At 41.9% G+C, this 18,703-nt stretch overlaps 1 protein-coding gene across 1 annotated transcript in view; it reads left to right on the plus strand.

Moving 5' to 3' along the window:
- The first annotated feature begins 243 nt into the window (after positions 1-243).
- LPA (lipoprotein(a)) overlaps positions 244-18,703 on the plus strand; it is a 196,160-nt gene continuing 177,700 nt past the window's right edge. Inside the window, exons 1-4 of the mRNA XM_073022675.1 lie at positions 244-458; positions 4,761-5,117; positions 5,219-5,365; positions 7,789-7,895. Of these exons, the coding sequence (XP_072878776.1) occupies positions 244-458; positions 4,761-5,117; positions 5,219-5,365; positions 7,789-7,895 (826 nt within the window). The remainder of the gene's footprint in view (positions 459-4,760; positions 5,118-5,218; positions 5,366-7,788; positions 7,896-18,703) is intronic.

The following is an 18,703-nucleotide window of genomic DNA, read 5'->3' on the forward strand; positions in this document are numbered from 1 at the left end:
GAAGGGGTTACAAAGCGTGAGTTCCTGAGGAGAGTGGGGCTGTAACTCGAGGAAAGGTAGTCCCTGCGGGGAAAGGACAAAGGAGTTGGGCGGCGACAGGGGGCCGCTGTCCTCACAGCAGGAAACGGAAGGAGGTTCCCTCAGGGCCCTTTGTCTCCCGGAAGTACAAGGTGCCTCCATCTTCAGAGCATGAAGGGTGCGGGGTGGGGCAGGAGACCTGAGGGAGTCGAGGTTTTGCACCCGATGAGGAGACGCACAGAGGGAACGGGTGGGAACACAGGGCCCCTGCAGCCTCAGGAGGATCAGCTGCGGCCTGGTTTGCTCGTGTTGTCATTCGTCATGGGCACCTTGTCCTTGGGGCCGGCCAGTTACTCGGCTTCCAGGCCCGTCATCCTGCCGGAAGCACCCCCAGCTTGGGGATGTTGGAGGGGCCCTGGTCCCACCTGGCTGGGGGTGGGGTGTGTGAGTTACCCTGGGCTGAATCTGGGTGCGGGGAGGAGAGGGGACTTAGAGGAGAGAGGGATGGTGAACTTGGTTTTGTGTGGCTGGCTGGAGTGTCAGTGACAAACGACTGTATTTGAAATATTAAATTTCCTTCTCTCACCAAGAATTCATTGTACCTGCCTGGCCCCTGAAGCTGACTGAGTTTGCAATCCCTGATGTGATGGGCTGAACGTTTGTGTCCCCCCAAAATTCATATGCTGAAGCCCTGACTCACGATGTGCTAGTATTTGGAAGCAGGGCCTTTGGAGGTGATGAGGGTTAGATTAGGTCATGAGGGTGTGGTTCCCATGATGGGATTAGTGCCCATATAGGAAGAGGAACACACCAATCTACACACACACACACACACACACACACACACACACACCGTTCCTTTCCGTCCTCGAACAAGCTGAGGAGATGCCATGTAAGGGTGCAGCCAGGAGTGGCGCTGTTTAAAAGCAAGGAAAGAGATTTCATCAGACACTGCGTCTGCCAACACCTTGATCTTGGACATCCAGCCTCCAAAACTGCAAGAAATAAATGTCTGTGTCTAACCCCCAACCCTACCACCCTGCCTCCTGTGTGTGGTATTTTGTGATGGCAGCCCCAGCTGACTAAGGCACCTGGTTAAACCGGAATAAGCAGGTGAGGAGTACTGGGGGAGGGGTGAGAGAGGAAACCAGACTGGGCCAGATGACTGGGGAGACTGTCTTGCCAAATATTGTGCATTTTAACCCAAAGACCATGGCAAGCCGCTGAAGGCAGGGTGTGCCACAAATTTGGGGAGCCCTAAGCGCCTTGGAAAAGAAAAGAACGTCATTTGTGGAGAAAAGGAGGTCCCCCTTTTCAAAGGTCATTTGACCTTCATAAAAGAATAGGTCCTCTGGTTCTTAGTGTTAGAGCTCAGTAAGGGAAGGTGGTTCCCTGAATTTTTAAAAGCCCTCTTCTGAATCCAGCAGTATGTGAGTCCCTTAAGAGTGGCCAGAGAAGAAAGAATCCACTGAGTTGACATTCCAGTTCAGTAAGTTGTAGGGACATTGTTTTGAAATAATCTGTAGGCAAGGGAGCACCAACTCATAACTCACCTCAAACCTGCAGGGTTCCTTAGCCCAGTTCTTAGTCCAAAACCCTTCCCTGTCTGGCCAGCAGTGATGGATTATTGCAAACGTTGTTCAGTTTCATTTGATCTACTTTGCAAAACCAAGTTCCAATATACAAATAACTGTGGGAGCTAAGGTCGCTGCATTTGGTCCCTCTGAGCAGCCTTTCCACCTACCAGGCCACAGTCAATAGTAATAACCATTGAACATGCTTGAGGCAATTATTTCAATACTACTTTGCATCAGTGACTGCACAAGAATTGCTCCAAGTGAAAGGACTGATGTTGGCAACCAGGCTTCCATCAGGGGCTGCCGACAGCCCTTGATCTTCACGTGGGAAGTTGCCTCTGAGTTCAGACACTCTGGTAATCCCTAGCTGTCAACCTTCCGATAAGCAAGTAAGTGGAAAGGTGAAATTAGACAAATACATTATTACCTTAGAGTACAATTAAGCATTGGTGGCTAATCTAAACATACCCTTTTTATGATTTTTATTTTACTACTAGCTATGATTTATTGTAGGCTTGTCCATCTGTGCCAGGCACAAACAGCACTATGACTTACCTATACCATGCTCCAATCACCAGAGTTCTTCTCTGTTATTATTACCATTTTATAGATCAGGACATTGAAACTTATTTGCCTAAGGTTATGCCGACAGAAATTGGCAGAGCCAGATTCTAACCCAAATATCTGGGTCTCAATTGATTACTTTTAACCACTGCACTGCCATTTACTGCTTGGAGGAGGAATAATAATAATAATATCTTGATTGATGTTATTTGATTGATTAATGCCTAAAGTGTCTAAGCACCATAATAAGATCTTTTTTATTTTTAAGCTCTTTTTTAAATGTTTCATTTCATTTATAATCGACACATAGCATTCGTACATATTTATGGGGTACTGTTGATGTTTCAGTTCATGGATACATGGTATAATGATCAATTAGGATAATCAGCATATCCATCACCTTAAACATTTATCCTTTCTCTGTGGTGAGAAGATTTAAAATCCTCTCTTCTAGTTATTCAAATATACAATACATTATTATTAGCTGTAGTCACCCTAGTGTGTAATAGAACAACCAGAACTTATTATTTCTAACTGGAACTTTGGACCCATTGACCAACGTCTCTCCACTGTCCTCTCCCCAACTACCCTTCTCAGCTTCTGGTAATCATTATTCTACTTTCTAATTCTATGAGATCAAGTTTTTTTAAAAAAAGTTTTAATTGACAAATAATTGTACATATTCATGGTGTACATAGAGATTTTCAATACATATAATGTATAGTGATCAAATCAGGGTAATTAACATATCCATCATCTCAAACGTTTATCATTTTTTATACATTTGTATTGGGAACATTCAACATCTCCCTTTTAGGTATTTGAAACTATTCACTATATTATTGTTGGTATCCTACGGTGGTATAGAACACTAGGACATATTCCTCCTATCAAGCTGTAATTTTCTAGCCTTTAACAACTCTCTTCCTATCCCTCCCTGCCCTGGATCCTTCTCAGCCTCTAGTATCTTCTGTCCTACTTTTTACTTCCTGTGTTCAACTTCTTTTAGCTGCCATATATGAGTGAGAACATGCAGTGCTAACCTTTCTGTTCCTGGCTTATTTAACATAATTTCCTCTAACTTCACCCATGTTACTGTGAATGACAAGATTCCATTATTTTTTATGGCTGAATAGTATTCCATGATATGTGTGTACCACATTTTCTTTATCCATTCATTGGTGGTCAGACAACTAGGTTGATTCCATGTCTTGGTTATTGTGAACAGAGCTGCAATAAACCTGGGGCTTCAGATGACTCTTTGATATAATGATTTACATTCTGTTGGATAAATGCCCAGTAGTGAGATTGCTGGATCATATGGTACTTCTATTTGTAGTTTTTTAAGGAACCTCCATACTGTTCTCCAGAGTGATTGCGCTAGTTTAAATTCCTACTGTGTAGGAAATTTCCCTTTTTTTCTGCATCCTCACGAGCATGCTATTGTTTTGTCTTTTTGATAACAGCCATCCTTACTGGGGTGATATAATAGCTCATTGTGGTTTAGGTTTGCATTTCTCTGAGGATTAGTGATGTTGAGCACATTTTCATTCATTTACTGGACATTTGTATGTCTTCTTTGAGACATGTCTACTCAGGTCATTTGCCCATATTTTAATTGGGTTGGTTTTTTGCTGTTGAGATGTTTGACTACTTTGTATATTCTGGATACTAGTCCCCTGTCCCATGAGTAGTTTTCACACATACGAGGCACCAAAGTAGGTCCTTTACACAGGTTATTTGATTTAGTCCTCACTCGGACCCTATGAGGGAGGTGCTATTACTAACACTCTCATCTTACTAATAGAGAGTTCAGCAGAGGTTCATAGCTTCCCCAAAGTCACACAGCTTCTGTGGCAGATGGAGCAGGGTTGGATGCCAGAGCCAGGCCCTCCAGCACTACGCCTCACTGCTGCAGGAGCCTGCTCATCTGCAGTCGCTGCCACAGGCATCAATGGTAGCACCTAGAATAAGCATTTATCGAGCACCTACTGTATTCACAGAACTCTGATCAGTCTGAAAGTCCAAGCAATGAAACAAACAAAGCCAAGGAACGGTCGAAATCGCAGAGTTCAAACCAGAGTCTAGGACCTGAAGTGCACTGCATGGGCCAGGTTAAACTGAACGAAACATTCCTATTTTGATCCCTTTCATTATTTGTTGTCCATACCCATAAATACCTTTATCAGTTTAGATGCGAAGTCAAAAACAAATAGGCAAGGAATCAGCTCTTGCAACATTCTCTTCTCCTGAAAAAGGTTCTTTGAAAGCCCTGTTTTGCAGAGACTCAGTCCCTTTGCATGATGGGTAAATCGTAGACGAACTCTACTAGGTCTTATGTTACATACCTAATGTGGAAAGGTTGCTTCATCCAAAAGCCTGGAGTTTTCAGAGACACTGTCCTCAAACTTCCCCCATTGGACAATACCAGCGCCTGCAGGCAACAGCTCTGACGCACTTAAGACTTAAATACAACCCACAGAAGTGCTGGCTTGGCTGGGAAAACCTATTGCTAAGCAGAAGAGCAACATTTTTTTTTTTTTTCTTTTCTGGAATTTGTAAACAGCATTTATTCTCAGCCTTGCCTTTGAAATGTTCCAGTTGGAACATTGCTGGGCAGCGTGCAAACAGAAGCGAACGTCAGCCGGGGCGGCAGGGGGCAGCAGACCCCACACTTTGTCCATGCTCAGGTGGGAGGGAGTGTCCGGCTCCGGAAACCTGTCGCGGGCTTTATCCCAAGCGACTTCAGCCAGCAGACGGTTCATGTCCTGAGGCTGCAAAATACGAGGTGGTAGTAGTGGGGGGCGTGAGGTTGAGAGTGGGGAGAGCAATCCAGGGGCGCCAGGGTGGGAGCCGCAGCGGGCCCGTGGCCGCCCAGAGGACACTGATGCTTCTGGAGCGCGCGCGAGGGTCCAAGGCGGGGCCGGACCGAGGCCGCCTGCGCTCCGCGGAGGCGCGGTCTGAGGGACACGAGGCGGTGGCAAGGGACAGGAGGCGGGGGGCGCGGGAGCGGGGCGGAGACATGGACGGGGCGCGGGTGGGCGGACTCCCTCCCGCAGAGCCAGGGTGGTCAGGCCAAGGCTGCTGGGAAAGGGAGGACGCTCGCCCCTGCGCTGCCAGCTGGGCTTTTCTCCTTCCTCGCCTGCCTTGTGTTCCAGGGCGCGACCCCACTCTGTCCAGACGCTGGCTCCCGGACTGACCCTCAGGTAGGTGGGTCGGAGCCCCTGAGAGAAGTGGGGTTTGAGGGAGGGCATTTCTATTTCCAACCTCAGGCACCGGGAGCCCAGATGCTCCAGCTCCTGGACCCTGGATTAGAAACTGGCAGGAGCAGGAGATGTTTTGCAGGAGGCCGCCCTCTGCCTTCCTCTGTTCTAACATCTGCTGGCCTCAGGGAGTCTTAGCACCTGTATTTTTGACCAGAAAAAAAATTCGAACAGCAGAAAAGCCAATGTGATGGGTTACGCCTTCTTAATGTGCCTCATTCAACGTTGTAAGTTCCTTCCACAGACTGATCTTTTTCGTGCAATTGATGTGATCCTATGTCAGCTATACAAAACAATTTTTGTTTACTGAATTTAGTTTAAAAGACAAGAAGTTGCTTTCCATAGGGCACATTGATCCCCGGTGGAAAGGGATGTGTATGCCCTGAAACATGAAACATGGAGAGTCACATGCGCTGCTTGGTTTTGTGTAGAAGTAACATGAGATGATCTTTTCACTGATTCTCAGAATTGTGGAGAATTCACTTCGGAAAATAAGTATCTGTATCAATGGATGACTAATATGGGCATTTACTTTAATTGATTTCACTGAAGCAGTGCTCCTAATATTTTGAGACACAGTTTTTATTTGGTTGCTTTGTACCACATGATCAATTATCTTCTTACTTCATAAGTTATAGTGGGGGAAGGTGCTTCCTATTTTCTCTTTAAATTTTTTGTCCCTTATTTGAAGAAGCAATAGGCCTGGTGCAGTGGCTCACTCCTGTAATCTCAGCACTTTGGGAGACCAAGGTGGGCAGATCACCTGAGGCAGGAGAATCGCTTGAATCCAGGAGGCGAAGGTTGCAGTGAGCCAAGATTGTGCCATTGCACTCCAGCCTGGGCGACAAGAACGAGACTTCATCTTAGAAAAAAAAAAAAATTAGTCCTCAAGTCTCTGGCTAAATACAAAGCTGTGTATGCACAGGGAGAGGTTCCATAGGAACAGCTACTGGGGAAAGAACAACTGCAGGGGAACAGTGAGCTCCATGGAGATGCCAGAGCTCACATAGTACTTTCAGACTCTTTTCAGTGTATATTTTATGCTGAGATTTTTTAAATGAAATACTTTATGTGGACAGGGAAAATTGGTACCAAAGGGAAACTTTTAACAGTGAGGAAGAAACTTTCTATAAAGAGGACAGGGGACAATATACACAAAAGTCTGTGCTAAGTGTAAAATGAGCATATTCATCCTTAAAGCACATCAGAATTGAATACGAGTATTTATTAATTTCATTCATTGAATGAATTATTCATTCATTGAATCAATGAAATAAACACAGCTCTTTGAGGATTTGAGACTACATTCACCCTTTATTCATAGTCACCTGCAGTTTTGCTTTTCTCTGCAGTTCTTTGCTGTTAGATGACTGCTGCATTGTTGAGTTGTATTTTGAGTGGATATTTTTATTTGGTAATAGTGAAAATTTTAAATTGTAAAAAATATATATTTATCCTTTCTCTCCCTTCTAAATATGTGTCACTGTAAAACATCATTCCCATGTGAGAGTGTGTGCTGTAGACTGTTTAAAAATTGGGCAGCCAATTAGCAATGAAAAACAAGTGGTCCACCTTCAATATTTGCTTGTGGTTTATTTACATGCTCTTGGCACTAGTCCTAGACTCACATGTGCCCCAGAATAACATTCAGACTCTCAGCTGTTCTTGTGTTACACGTCCATGGCCCGATTCACTCCATGGTATACAGCTCTCTGCTCCATGACCCCTGGGCTGGGCCCAAGTCAAGCAGTCAGTGACAGACTTCATTCCCAATAACAGAACCAGTTTGCATGACTCCCCATACATGTTGCAGCTTTGAACACATTCATCTCAATGTTCACACTTTCATTTGGTATCAAGTATTTTACTGGGTTCTTACAACCATGGTGTAGTAACATTCACTGAGGAGGAAGTGGAGGATCCAAGGATGGAGCAAGTTGCTCTGGGCACACAAATGCATTTGAAATTTTACAGCCTCTTGGTGGCATCTCAGTCAGACATTCTGTGCACTGATCAATGCCCTATTCAATTAATGGAAAAGGATGCACTCTGCGTGAGATTCCAGTTGTGCACAGAATATACATGAGAAGCGTGCCTTTGTCATCTCTACTTTCAAAGGTGAAGGCCACCAGCAGTTTCTTGTATGCAACTGATGCCTTTCAAATGAAACCTTATATCTGTGTAGTCCGTAGGCAACCACAGGCAAATGTAAGGGTGAAATGCTATGTTCTACATTGTTCTGTGTCAGTGAAGCAAGGCAGTGCCAGCTCAGAGGGCTCTGGGGCCTCAAGGAAGGGATGCCTGGTTGTGGGTGTTGCAGCTTCCAGCAGGGCAGTCAAACATAACTGCTGATGCTTTTCTTTCAGTTCTGCCATCATCGCTGACAAAGTCTTCCCAGTTTGTCTGCCATCCCCAAATTATGCGGTCGCCAACCAGACTGAATGTTATGTCACTGGCTGGGGACAAACCCAAGGTGAGATAAATTCCATTGCCCACATAACGAATTGGTTTTGACCTATAGTCCATGTGACAAAATGATCATTTTGGAGAAAGCTGTGCAAATTCCTGTCCATGAATGTGGTCCACCCACTCCTGATTTTGTCTGGACACCTGTCTATTTCTGCATAATGGGTCTTCAAGTCACATGGTCAAGGGGTGGAAGACTGTTTCTTTGAGTCTCTCTCTCTTTTTTTTTTTAGAACCTTTTTTTTTCTATTTAAATTATTATTTTAACTTTTTTTTTTTTAGTTCAGGGTTACATGTGCAGGTTTTTTGCATAAGTAAAGTTGTGTCTCAGGGGTTAGTTGTACAGATTATTTTATCACCTAGGTACTAAGCCTAGTACCCAATACTTAGTATTTCCTGCTCCTCTCCCTCCTCCCACTCTTTTCCCTCAAGTAGGCCCCAGTGTCTGTTGCTCCCCTTTTTATGTCCATGAGTTCTCATCATTTAGCTCCCACTTATAAGTGTGAACATGCAGTATTTAGTTTTCTGTTCGTGTGTTACTTTTCTAAGGATAATGGTCTCCAGCTCCATTCATGTTCCTGTAAAAGATATTATCTCATTCTTTTTTATGGCTACATAGTATTTCATGGTGTATATGTACCACATTTTCTTTATCCAGTCTGTCATTGATAGACATACAGGTGATTCCAAGTCTTTGCTATTATGATTAGTTCTGCAATGAACATTCACATTCTTGTGACTTTATGATAGAGTAATTTATATTCCTCTGGGTATATACCCAGTAATAGGATTGCTGGGTTGAATGTTAGGTCTGTTTTTAGCTCTTTGAGGTATCACTGGACTGCTTTCTACAATGGTTGAACTAATTTACAGTCCCACCAACAGTTATAAGTGTTCCCTTTTCTCTACAACCATTCTGGCTGGCATGAGATGGTTTCTCGTTGTGGTTTTGATTTGCATTTCTCTAACTATCAGTGATATTGAGCATTTTCATGTTTGTTGGCTGCCTGTATGTTTTCTTTAGAAAAGTGTTTGTTCATGTCTCTTGTCTACTTTTTAATGGAGTTGGTTTATTTCTTGTAAATTTGTTTAAGTTTTTTTATAGATGCTGGATATTAGACCTTGATTGTTGTCAGCTTTGTCAAAGATCAGATGGTTGTAGGTTTGGCCTTATTTCTGTGCTCTCTATTCTGTCCCATTGGTCTATGTGTCTGTTATTTTTTTGTTTTTTTAAATTATTTTTAATTTTTAATCAGTACTATGCTGTTTTGGTTACTATGGCCCTGATGTGTAGTTTGAAGACAGGTAATGTGATGCCTCCACCTTTCTTCTTTTTGTTAAGATTGCCTTGGCTATTCTGGCCCCTTTTTCGTTCTATATAAATTTTAAAATAGTTTTTTAATAGTGCTGTGAAGAATGTCATTGGCAGTTGGATAGGAATAGCAATGAATCTGTAAATTACTTTGGGCAATATGACCATTTTGATTATATTGATTCTTCCAATCCATCAGCATGGGATGTTTTTCCATTCGCTTGTTTCTTTGAGCAGTGTTTTGTAATTCTCATTGTAGAGATCTATCACCACCCTGGTTGGCTGTATTCTTAGGTATTTTATTTTTTGTGGCAATTGTGAATGGGATTGTGTTCCTGATTTGGCTCTCAGCTTGGCTGTTGGTGTATAGGGATGCCAGTGATTTTTGTATTTTGATTTTGTATCCTGAAACTTTGCTGAAATTGATTATCAGAGAAGGAGCTTTTGGGCTGAGACTTTGGGGTTTTCTAGATACAGAATCATATCATCTGCAAAAAGGGATAGTTTGATTTTCTCTCTTCCTGTGTGGATGCTGTTTATTTCTTTCCCTTGATTGATTGCTCTGACCAGGACTTCCAATACTGTGTTGAACAGGACTGGTGAGAGAGGGCATCCTTACCTTGTGCCGGTTTTCAAGGGGAATGCTTCCAGCTTTTGCCCATTCGGTATATTGTTGGCTGTGGGCTTGTCATAGATGTCTCTTATTATTTTGAGACATATTCCTTCAATACCTAGTTTATTGAGAGTTTTCAACATGAAGGGTGGTATATTTTATCAAAAGCCTTTTCTGCATCTATTGAGATAATAATGTGGGTTTTGTCTTTAGTCACATTTATGTGATGAATCACATTTTTTGATTTACATATGTTGAACCAATCTTACATCCCAGGGATGAAGCCTATTTGATCATGATGGATTAGCTTTTTGATGTGCTGCTCGATTAGGTTTGCAAGTATTTTGTTGAGGATTTTTGCATCAATGTTCATCAAGGATATTGACCTGAAGTTTTTATTGTTGTGTCTCTGCCAGGTTTTGGTATCAGGATGATGCTGGCCTCATAGAATAAAATGGGAAGCAGTCCCTCCTCCTCAATTTTTTTTTTTTCTTGACGTTTCAGTAGGAATGGTACTAGCTCTTCTTTGCATATCTGGTAGAATTCAGTTATGAATCTATCTAGTCCTGGCCTTTTGTTTCTTAGTAGGCTATTCATTACTGATTCAATTTTGGAGCTCATTATTGGTCTGTTTAAGGAATCAATTTCTTCCTGGTTCAGTCTTGGGAGGGTGTATGTGTCCAGTAATTTATCCATCTCTTCTAGGTTTTCTAGTTTGTGTGCATAGAGCTGTCTTTAGTAGTTTCTGATGGTTATTTTTATTTTTGTAGGGTCAGTGCTAACATCCCCCTTGTCATTCGTAATTGAGTTAATTTGGGTCTTCTCTCTCTTTTCTTGTTAGCCAGGTAGCAGCCTATTTATCTTATTAATGTTTTTAGAAAACCAACTCCTGGATTTGCTGATTTTTGAATGTTTTTTCATGTCTTGCTTTCTTCAATTCAACTCTGATTTTGGTTTTCCTTGCCTGCTGCTAGTTTTGGGGTTGATTTGGTCTTGTTTCTCTAATTCTTCAAGTTGTGATGTTAGGTTCTTACTTTGGGATCTTTCTTTTTGATGTGAGTGTTTAGTGCTATGAATTTCCCTCTTAACACTGCCTTAGCTGTGTCCCAGAGATTCCAGTATGTTATTTCTTAATTCTCTTTAGTTTCAAAGGACTTCTTGATTTCTGCCTTGATTTTATTATTTACCCCAAAGTCATTCAGGAGCATGTTGTTTAATTCCCATGTAATTGTATGGTTTTGAGTAATTTTCTTAGTCTTGGCTTCTATTTTTATTGAGCTATGATCTGAGGATGTTTTTGGTATAATTTTGGTTCTTTTGCATTTGCTGAGGATTGTTTTATGTCCAATTATGTGGTTGATTTTTAGAGAATGTGCTATATGATTATGAGAATAATATATATTCTACTGTTGATAGAGAGTTCTGTGGAGGTCTATCAGATCCATTTGGTCCAGTGTTGAGTTCAGGTCCAGAATATCTTTGTACATTTTCTGCCTTGATGATCTGGCTAATACAGTCAGTGGACTGCTGAAGTCTCCCAAATTATTGTGTGGACATCTAAGTCTCTTTGTAGGTCTCTAAGAACTTTCTTTATGAAGTTGGGTGCTCCTGTGTTGGGTGCGTATATATTTAGGATAGTTGGTCTTCTTGTTGAGTTGAACCCTTTACCATTATGTAATTTTCTTGTCTTTTTTGGTCTTTGTTGGTTTAAAGTCTGTTTTGTCTGAAATTAGGATTGCAACCCCTGCTTTTTTTCTGATTTCCATTTGCTCGCCCTTTATTTTGAGCCTTTGGGTGTCAGTACATGTGAGATGGGTCTCTTGAAGACAGCATATAATTAATTGGGTCTTGCTTTTTTATCGAGCTTGCCACTCTGTGCCTCTTAAGTTGGGCATTTAGTCCATTTACATTCAAGGCTAGTATTGGTATGTGTGAATTTGATACTCTCATTGTGTTTTTATGCTGGCTTGTTTGTGTGGTGGCTTTATGGTGTCAGTGGTTTGTGAATTTAAGTGTATTTTTGTACTGGCTAGTAGCCGTCTTTCCTTTCTATAGTTAGTGCTCTTTACAAGATCTCTTGTAAGGCAGGTCTGGTGGTAACGAACTCCCTCAAAATTTGCCTTTCTAAGAGGGATCTTATTTCTCTGTTGCTTAGGAAGCTTAGTCCAGTTAGATATGAAATTCTTGGCTGAATATATATATTTTTTAAAATGTTGAATATAGGCCCACAATCTCTTCTGGCCTGTAGGGGTTCAGCTGAGAGGTATGCTGTTAGGTTGATGGGGTTCCCTTTGTAGATGACCTGCCCTTTCTCTCTAGTTGCCTTTAACATTCTGTCTTTCATTTTGACCTTGGAAAAGCTGATGATTATGTGTCTTGGGATGATCTTCTTGTGTAGAATCTGGCGGGGATTCTCTGTATTTTCTGAATTTGACTTTTGGCCTCTCTAGCAAGATTGGGGAAGTTTTCATGGATGGTATCCTAAATTGTTTTCCAAATTGTTAGCTTTCTCCCCATCCATTTCAGAGATGCCAATGATTTGTAGATTTGGCCTTTTTCATAATCCCATATTTCTTTTAGTTTTTTTTCATTCCTTTTCATTCTTTTTTCTTCATTTTTGTCAACTGTCTGATTTCAGAGAGCTAGTCTTCCATTTCTGAGATCCTTTCCTCAGCTTGGTCTATTCTGCTATTAATACTTGGATTGCATTGTGAAATTCTTATAATTTGTTTCTCAGCTCTCAGCTCTGTCAGATCCATTAGGTCTTTTTTTATACCAGCAAGTTAATCTTTCAGCTTCTATATTATTTTATTGTGATTTTTAATTTCCTTGGATTGGATTTTGCCATTGTGCTAAATCTTGATGATCTTCATTTGTATCCATAGTCTGAATTATATTTCTATCATTTCAGTTAGCTCAGTTTTGTTAAGAACCCTTGTTGGAGAACTGGTGCAGTTGTTTGGAGGACATATGACCTTCTGGTCATTTGATTTATTGGAGTTCTTGCGTTGGTTCCTTCTCATGTCTCTGTGTGGGTGTTTCTTTAACTGCAGTGTAGATTGAGTACAGCAAATAGACTTCTTCTTTGGAGGTTTTCACAGGGCCAAGGCCTTGTACAGGGTCTTTATTTGTAGCTGACTTCTTGTTTTTGGTTTAATAGTGGGGCATGTTAGCAAAGTATTTTTGCTGTTGAAGTTTTGGGGTGTGATCCATTTTTTATTTTAATGATTATGTATTTCCTTTACACCTGAAACAAGCAGAAAATGAATAAAGGTCTTTGAGTCTCTGAATCCATAACTTCAGCATTCATATTGCTTCCTCGGGTAAGTGGGGTTTTCACCCAGCCCTTAAGGGTGTTAGATTATTTTTCATGTGAAATTAGCCAGATTGGGTTTCTAAACATGATGTGAAACAATAATGACAAAAGTTATAATTAAACTAGTCCTCTTACCAAATAACCACATGTCTAATGTGTGTTGGAGGGTGTTAGGTAGGGGATCTGCAGCTAAGGAAGAGACAGACAGGCCCCATGGCCCCAAATCTAGGATAGTATTTGGTATTGGTTGATGGGTGAGAGCAAGAGAGGGAACATTTGTGCAGGATGTGGTATCAGCACCTGTCCTACATCTTAGGAATTCCTTCTTCATTTTGCAGTATGCCCTGTCAATAATTATATCCATCAGACTTACCCCCTTGGCCACTGGAACACTGAAACTGTCTTGGGATCTCTGCCTGACTTTCTCAGAGGTGCTGGTGAGGACATTAGGCGTCTGGAGCCCTAGAAAAACGTTCTGACTCTGCCACTAGCCAAACAGACCTGGACTAGGCATGTTACCTCTTTGTACCACTTGACTCCAACCCCTCATTTGTAAAACCAGCATGTTCAAGCCTTTTGCATAAGCTGTCATTTGAAGAAAGGTTTTTGTTTGTTGGTTTGTTTGTTTTTTGTTTAACAAAAAGGTTAAAAACCACTGGTCTAGATAATTGCAAAGTTTGCTTTCCTTTTTCTGTGCTTTTCCTACTATTTTTAAAACCTCATCCTCCCTGGTTTCTTGATCTCCCTTTCTGCACTCCTGAGTCTGGGAACACTGAGGCCAACTAAAAGGAAACTCGGCAAATGAGGAATACCTTTGGGTGTGCCAGGCTGCTCCCAGTGTTTTGCATTTATAAAAATTTAAATACTACAAACCTCTAAGACTTAGATATTATTTTTCCTATTTTACAAATGAGGAACCTGAGGCTCAGAGAAGGTGCAGAATGGCACAGGCAGACCTGAATTAGAACCCTGGTTCCCACTTACTGGCTGTTGGGACTTAGAAAAGTCATGAGCTCTGGTTGATTGTTTTCTCATATGAAATGGGGGCTACAGGGTTGTTGGGGGAGAAACAATAAGAAAGTGCATCAAGTGTTAAGCACATGCTAAGCACTCCATCATGGCAGCTCCTGATAATAATACAGAATAGAGTTGTATCTAACACGACTCTTTCTTGCAAGTGACAGAAAATCCAACTAAAGTTGGATTAAGCAAAAAAGGGGAATTCTTATTGAGCTGAAAAGTCTTCAGGGATGGAGAACTTAAGTTTCCATCCCACTGAGTGGAAGCCGCACCCCTCAAGAACTCCAGAAGCATCAGTGTCCTCCGGCCGACCACAGGCCCGCTGCAGCTCCCACACTGGCGCCCCTGGATTGCTCTCCCCACTCTCAGCCGCACGCTCCGCTCCTTTCACCCCGAATTTTGCGGCCTCAGAAGGACATGAACCATCTGCTGGCTGAAGTCAAACCGCGACAGGTTTTGGCAGCTGGACACTCGCTCCCACAGGAGGGAAGGGCGTGCGGAGAAGTGTGGGGTCTGCCTCCCCCTGGCGGCCCGGCTGACATTTACTTCTGTTTCCACACTGCCCAGCAATGTTCCAAGTGGAAATTTTGGAAGGTAGGACTGAGAATAAATGCTGTTTACTAATTTCAGAAAGAAAAAAAAAGAAAAAAAAAACTCGCTCTTATATTTAGCAGAAGGTTTTCCCAGCCTAACCAGCACTTTGGTGGGTTGTATTTAAGCCTTAATTGCATCAGCGCTATTGCCTGCAGGTGCTGGCATTACCCTAGGCAGGAAGTTTCAGGACAGTGTCTCTGAAAACTCCAGGCTCTTGGATGAAGCAACCTTTCCACATTAAGTATGTAGCATGATCTACCAGGTCTCCTGTGACGTATTATTCATGGAAAAGGAGCAAGTTTCTGCAAAACAGGGCTTTCAATGGGCCTGTTTCAGAAGAAAATGTTGGAAGGGCTGATTTGTAGCGTATTTGTTGTTGACTTTGCAAAAACTAAAACTGACCCCGTTAAAGGTTATTTATGGGTATGAACAATAAATAATGAAAAGGATCAAAATAGGAATGTTTCATTCAGTTTAACCTGACCCATGCAGTGCACTTCAGGCCCTAGACTCTGGTTTGAACTCTGCAATTTCTACCGTTCCTTGGGTTTGTTTGCTTAATTGCTGAGGCTTTCAGACTGATCAGAGTTCTGTGAATACAGTAGGCGCTCCATAAATGCTTATTCTGGGTACTGCCATTGATACCTGTGGCACTGACTGCAGATGAGCAGGCTCTGGCAGCAGCGAGGTGTGGCTTGGAAGGCCTGGCTGTAGCATCTATCCCTGCTCCATCTGCCACACTAGCTGTGTGACTTTCCGGAAGTTATGAAACTCTACTGAACTCTCTATGGGTAAAATAAGAGTAGTAGTAACAGCAATCTCCCTCGTGGGGTTGGAGTGAGGACTAAGTGAACTAACCTGTGTAAAGAACTTCATGTGGTGCCTCGTATATGTGTAAACTACTCATTGCACAGGGGACTAGTATCCAGAATATACAAGGAACTCAAACATCTCAAGAGCGAAAAACCAATGCAAGTAAAAAAAAGGGCAAATGATCTGAACAGGCATTTCTTAAAAGAAGACATAGAAATGGCCAAAAATGTATGAAAACATACTCAACACCACTAATCCTCAGGAAAATGCAAATCTAAACCACAATGAGTTATTATCTCACCCCAGTTAGGATGGCTATTATCAAAAAGACAAAAAATAATACATGCTGGTGAGGATGCTGAAAAAAGGGAACTTTTCTACACAGTTGGTGGGAAAAATAATGAATATCCTATCGTTTGCAGCAACATGGATGGAACTAGAGGTCAGTATGTTAAGTAAGCCAGGAACAGAAAGGTAAACAGTGAATGTTCTCTCATAACGTTACAGTAGGTAGTTAGTAAGGTATGAGTAGGGCAGAAGAGGGCTTCTCCTTACCACTGCCCCAAACACACAATGGGAGCATTGCCAACCATCAGGTGATGGTCAGGTGGTTGTTAACTGTCTTTCTAAAGTAATAATTGGTCACAGCTGGCATCAGGGAACGCAGTCTCCCAATAGATCGAAAACAACTGAAATAGCAGCTTCCCAATAAGATCTCAGGAGTTGGGTGAGTGGGGAGAAGGAACACAAGACCCTGGAAGCATGCCAATGTATAAAACCCCCAAGTCCAAAGGTCAAGGTGCACACTTGCCTTTCAAGTCACCCTCTTGGCCCTATTCCAAGTGTGCTTTCCTCCTTTTTTTTCCTGCTCTAAAGCTTTTAAATAAACTTTCACTACTGCTCTAAAAACTTGCCTCAATCTTGCTTTCTGCCTCATGCCCCTCAGTCAAATTCTTTCTTCTGAGGAAGCAAGAATTGAGGTTGCTACAGACCCATATGGATTTGCTGCTGGTATCAATATGTGGCCCCTAAGGAAAGCTGATCTCGAAGTAAAAATTAGAACAGAGGATGCTAGAGGCCTGGAAGGGTAGGGAAAGGGGGAATAGGGAGAGATTTACTAAAGGCTATAAAATTACAGCTAGATAGCAAGAATATGTTGTAGTGTTCTATGCCACTGTAGGATGAATATGGCTAACAATAATATATTGTATAGTTTCAAGCAACTAGAAAGAAGATATTGAATGTTTCCAACACAAATGAGTGATAAACATTTGAGATGATTGACAGATATACTAACTACCCCTCTTCGATCTCTATACATTATGTGTATTGAAATATCTCTATGTACTCCATGAACATGTGCAATAATTATTTGTCAATAAAATTTTGTAAAATCTTGATCTCATGGAATTAGACAGTAGAATAGTGGTTACCAGAGGGTGAGGAGGGTAGTCAGGGAGAGGAGAATGGAGAGAGGTTGGTCCATGAGTACAAATTTCGAGTTAGATAGAAAGATAAGTTCTAGTGTTCTATTACACACTAGGGTGACTACAGCTAATAATTATGCGGTGTATCGTTCAAGATAACTAGAAGAGAGAATTTTGAATCTTCTCACCACAAAGAAAGAAAAAAATGTTAGAAGTGAGGGGTATGCTAATCACCCGATTTGATCCTTATACAATATATCCATGCATTGAAACATCACACTGTACCCCATAAATATATATAATTACTATGTATCAGTTTTAAATAAATTAGAACTTCAAAAAGGAGTACAGTGTCAAGCATATAGCCATTAATCAATATATTATAGCATTACTGTTATTATTATTTCCTCCCAGTAGCAAATTGCAGTGCAGTGATGGAAAGTAATCACTTGAGGCCAGACACAGTGACTCATGTCTGTAATCCCCACACTTTGAGAAGTCAAGGTGAACAGATTCCTTGAGGTCAGGAGTTCGAGACCAGCTTGGCCAACATGGTGAAACCTCGTCTCTCTGAAAAATACAAAAAATTAGTCGGGCATACCTGTAATCCCAGCTACTTAGGGAGCTGAAGCAGGAGAATGGCTTGAACCCTGGAGGCAGAGGTTGCAGTGAGCTGAGATTGCACCACTACACTCCAGCCTAGGCAACAGAGCAAGACTGTCTTAAAAAAAAAAAAAAAAAAAGGTAATCACTTGAGACCCAGATGTTTGAGTTGGAACCTGGCTCTCCCAGTGTCCATTGATATAACTATGAGCAAGCAAGTTTCAGTGTCCTGATATATAGAATGGTAATGGAAATAACAGAGAAAAATCTGGCGATTATAGCATGGTATGGGCAATTCATAGTGTTGCTTGTGCCTGGCACAGGTCGACAAAGCTACAATAAATGGTGGCTAGTAGTATAAGAAAGATTCTAAAAGAGTATGTTTAGACTAGTCATCAATGCTTAATTGTCCCCTGAGGTAATAATGTCATTATCTGATTTCACCTTTCCATATATTTGCTTATTGGAAGGTTTGAGTCCTAAAGGATTTCCAGAGTGTGAGAACTCAGTGACACCTTCCCACATGAAGGTTGAGGACTGTCTGCAGCCCTTGGTGGGACCTTGATTGCTGACATCAGTCCTTCTACTTAGAGTACTTCTTGTGCAGTCTTTGATGCAAAGTAATTTCGGAAGAATTACCTCAAGGATGCTCAATGGTGATTACTGCTGATTGTGGCCTGGGTAGGTGGAAAGGCTACTTAGAGGACCTAATGCAGCAGGCTTAGCTCCCAGAGTTATTCATTATTGGAGCTTGGTTTTCAAAGTAGGTCAAATGAAACTGAAAAACATTTGGAATAATCCATCACTGGTCATGGACAGAGAAGGGTTCTAGATGGGACTGGGCTGGAGAACCCCGCAGGCTTGCGGTGAGTTATGAGTTGGTGCTCCCCTACCTACAGATTCTTTAAAAACAATGTCCCTACAACTTACTGAACTGGAATGTCAGCTCGGTGGATTCCTTCTTCTCTGGCCACTCTTAGGGGACTGAAGGATGGTTGGATTCAGAAAAGGGCTTTTAAAAATTCAGGGAATTACCTTTCCTTACTGTGCTCTAACACCAAGAACCAGAGGACCTATTCTTTTACAAACGTCAAATAACCTTAGAAAAGGGGAGGCC

This window comes from Chlorocebus sabaeus, chromosome 13, assembly GCF_047675955.1.
Source record: "Chlorocebus sabaeus isolate Y175 chromosome 13, mChlSab1.0.hap1, whole genome shotgun sequence".
NCBI classification, from domain to species: Eukaryota; Metazoa; Chordata; class Mammalia; order Primates; family Cercopithecidae; genus Chlorocebus; species Chlorocebus sabaeus.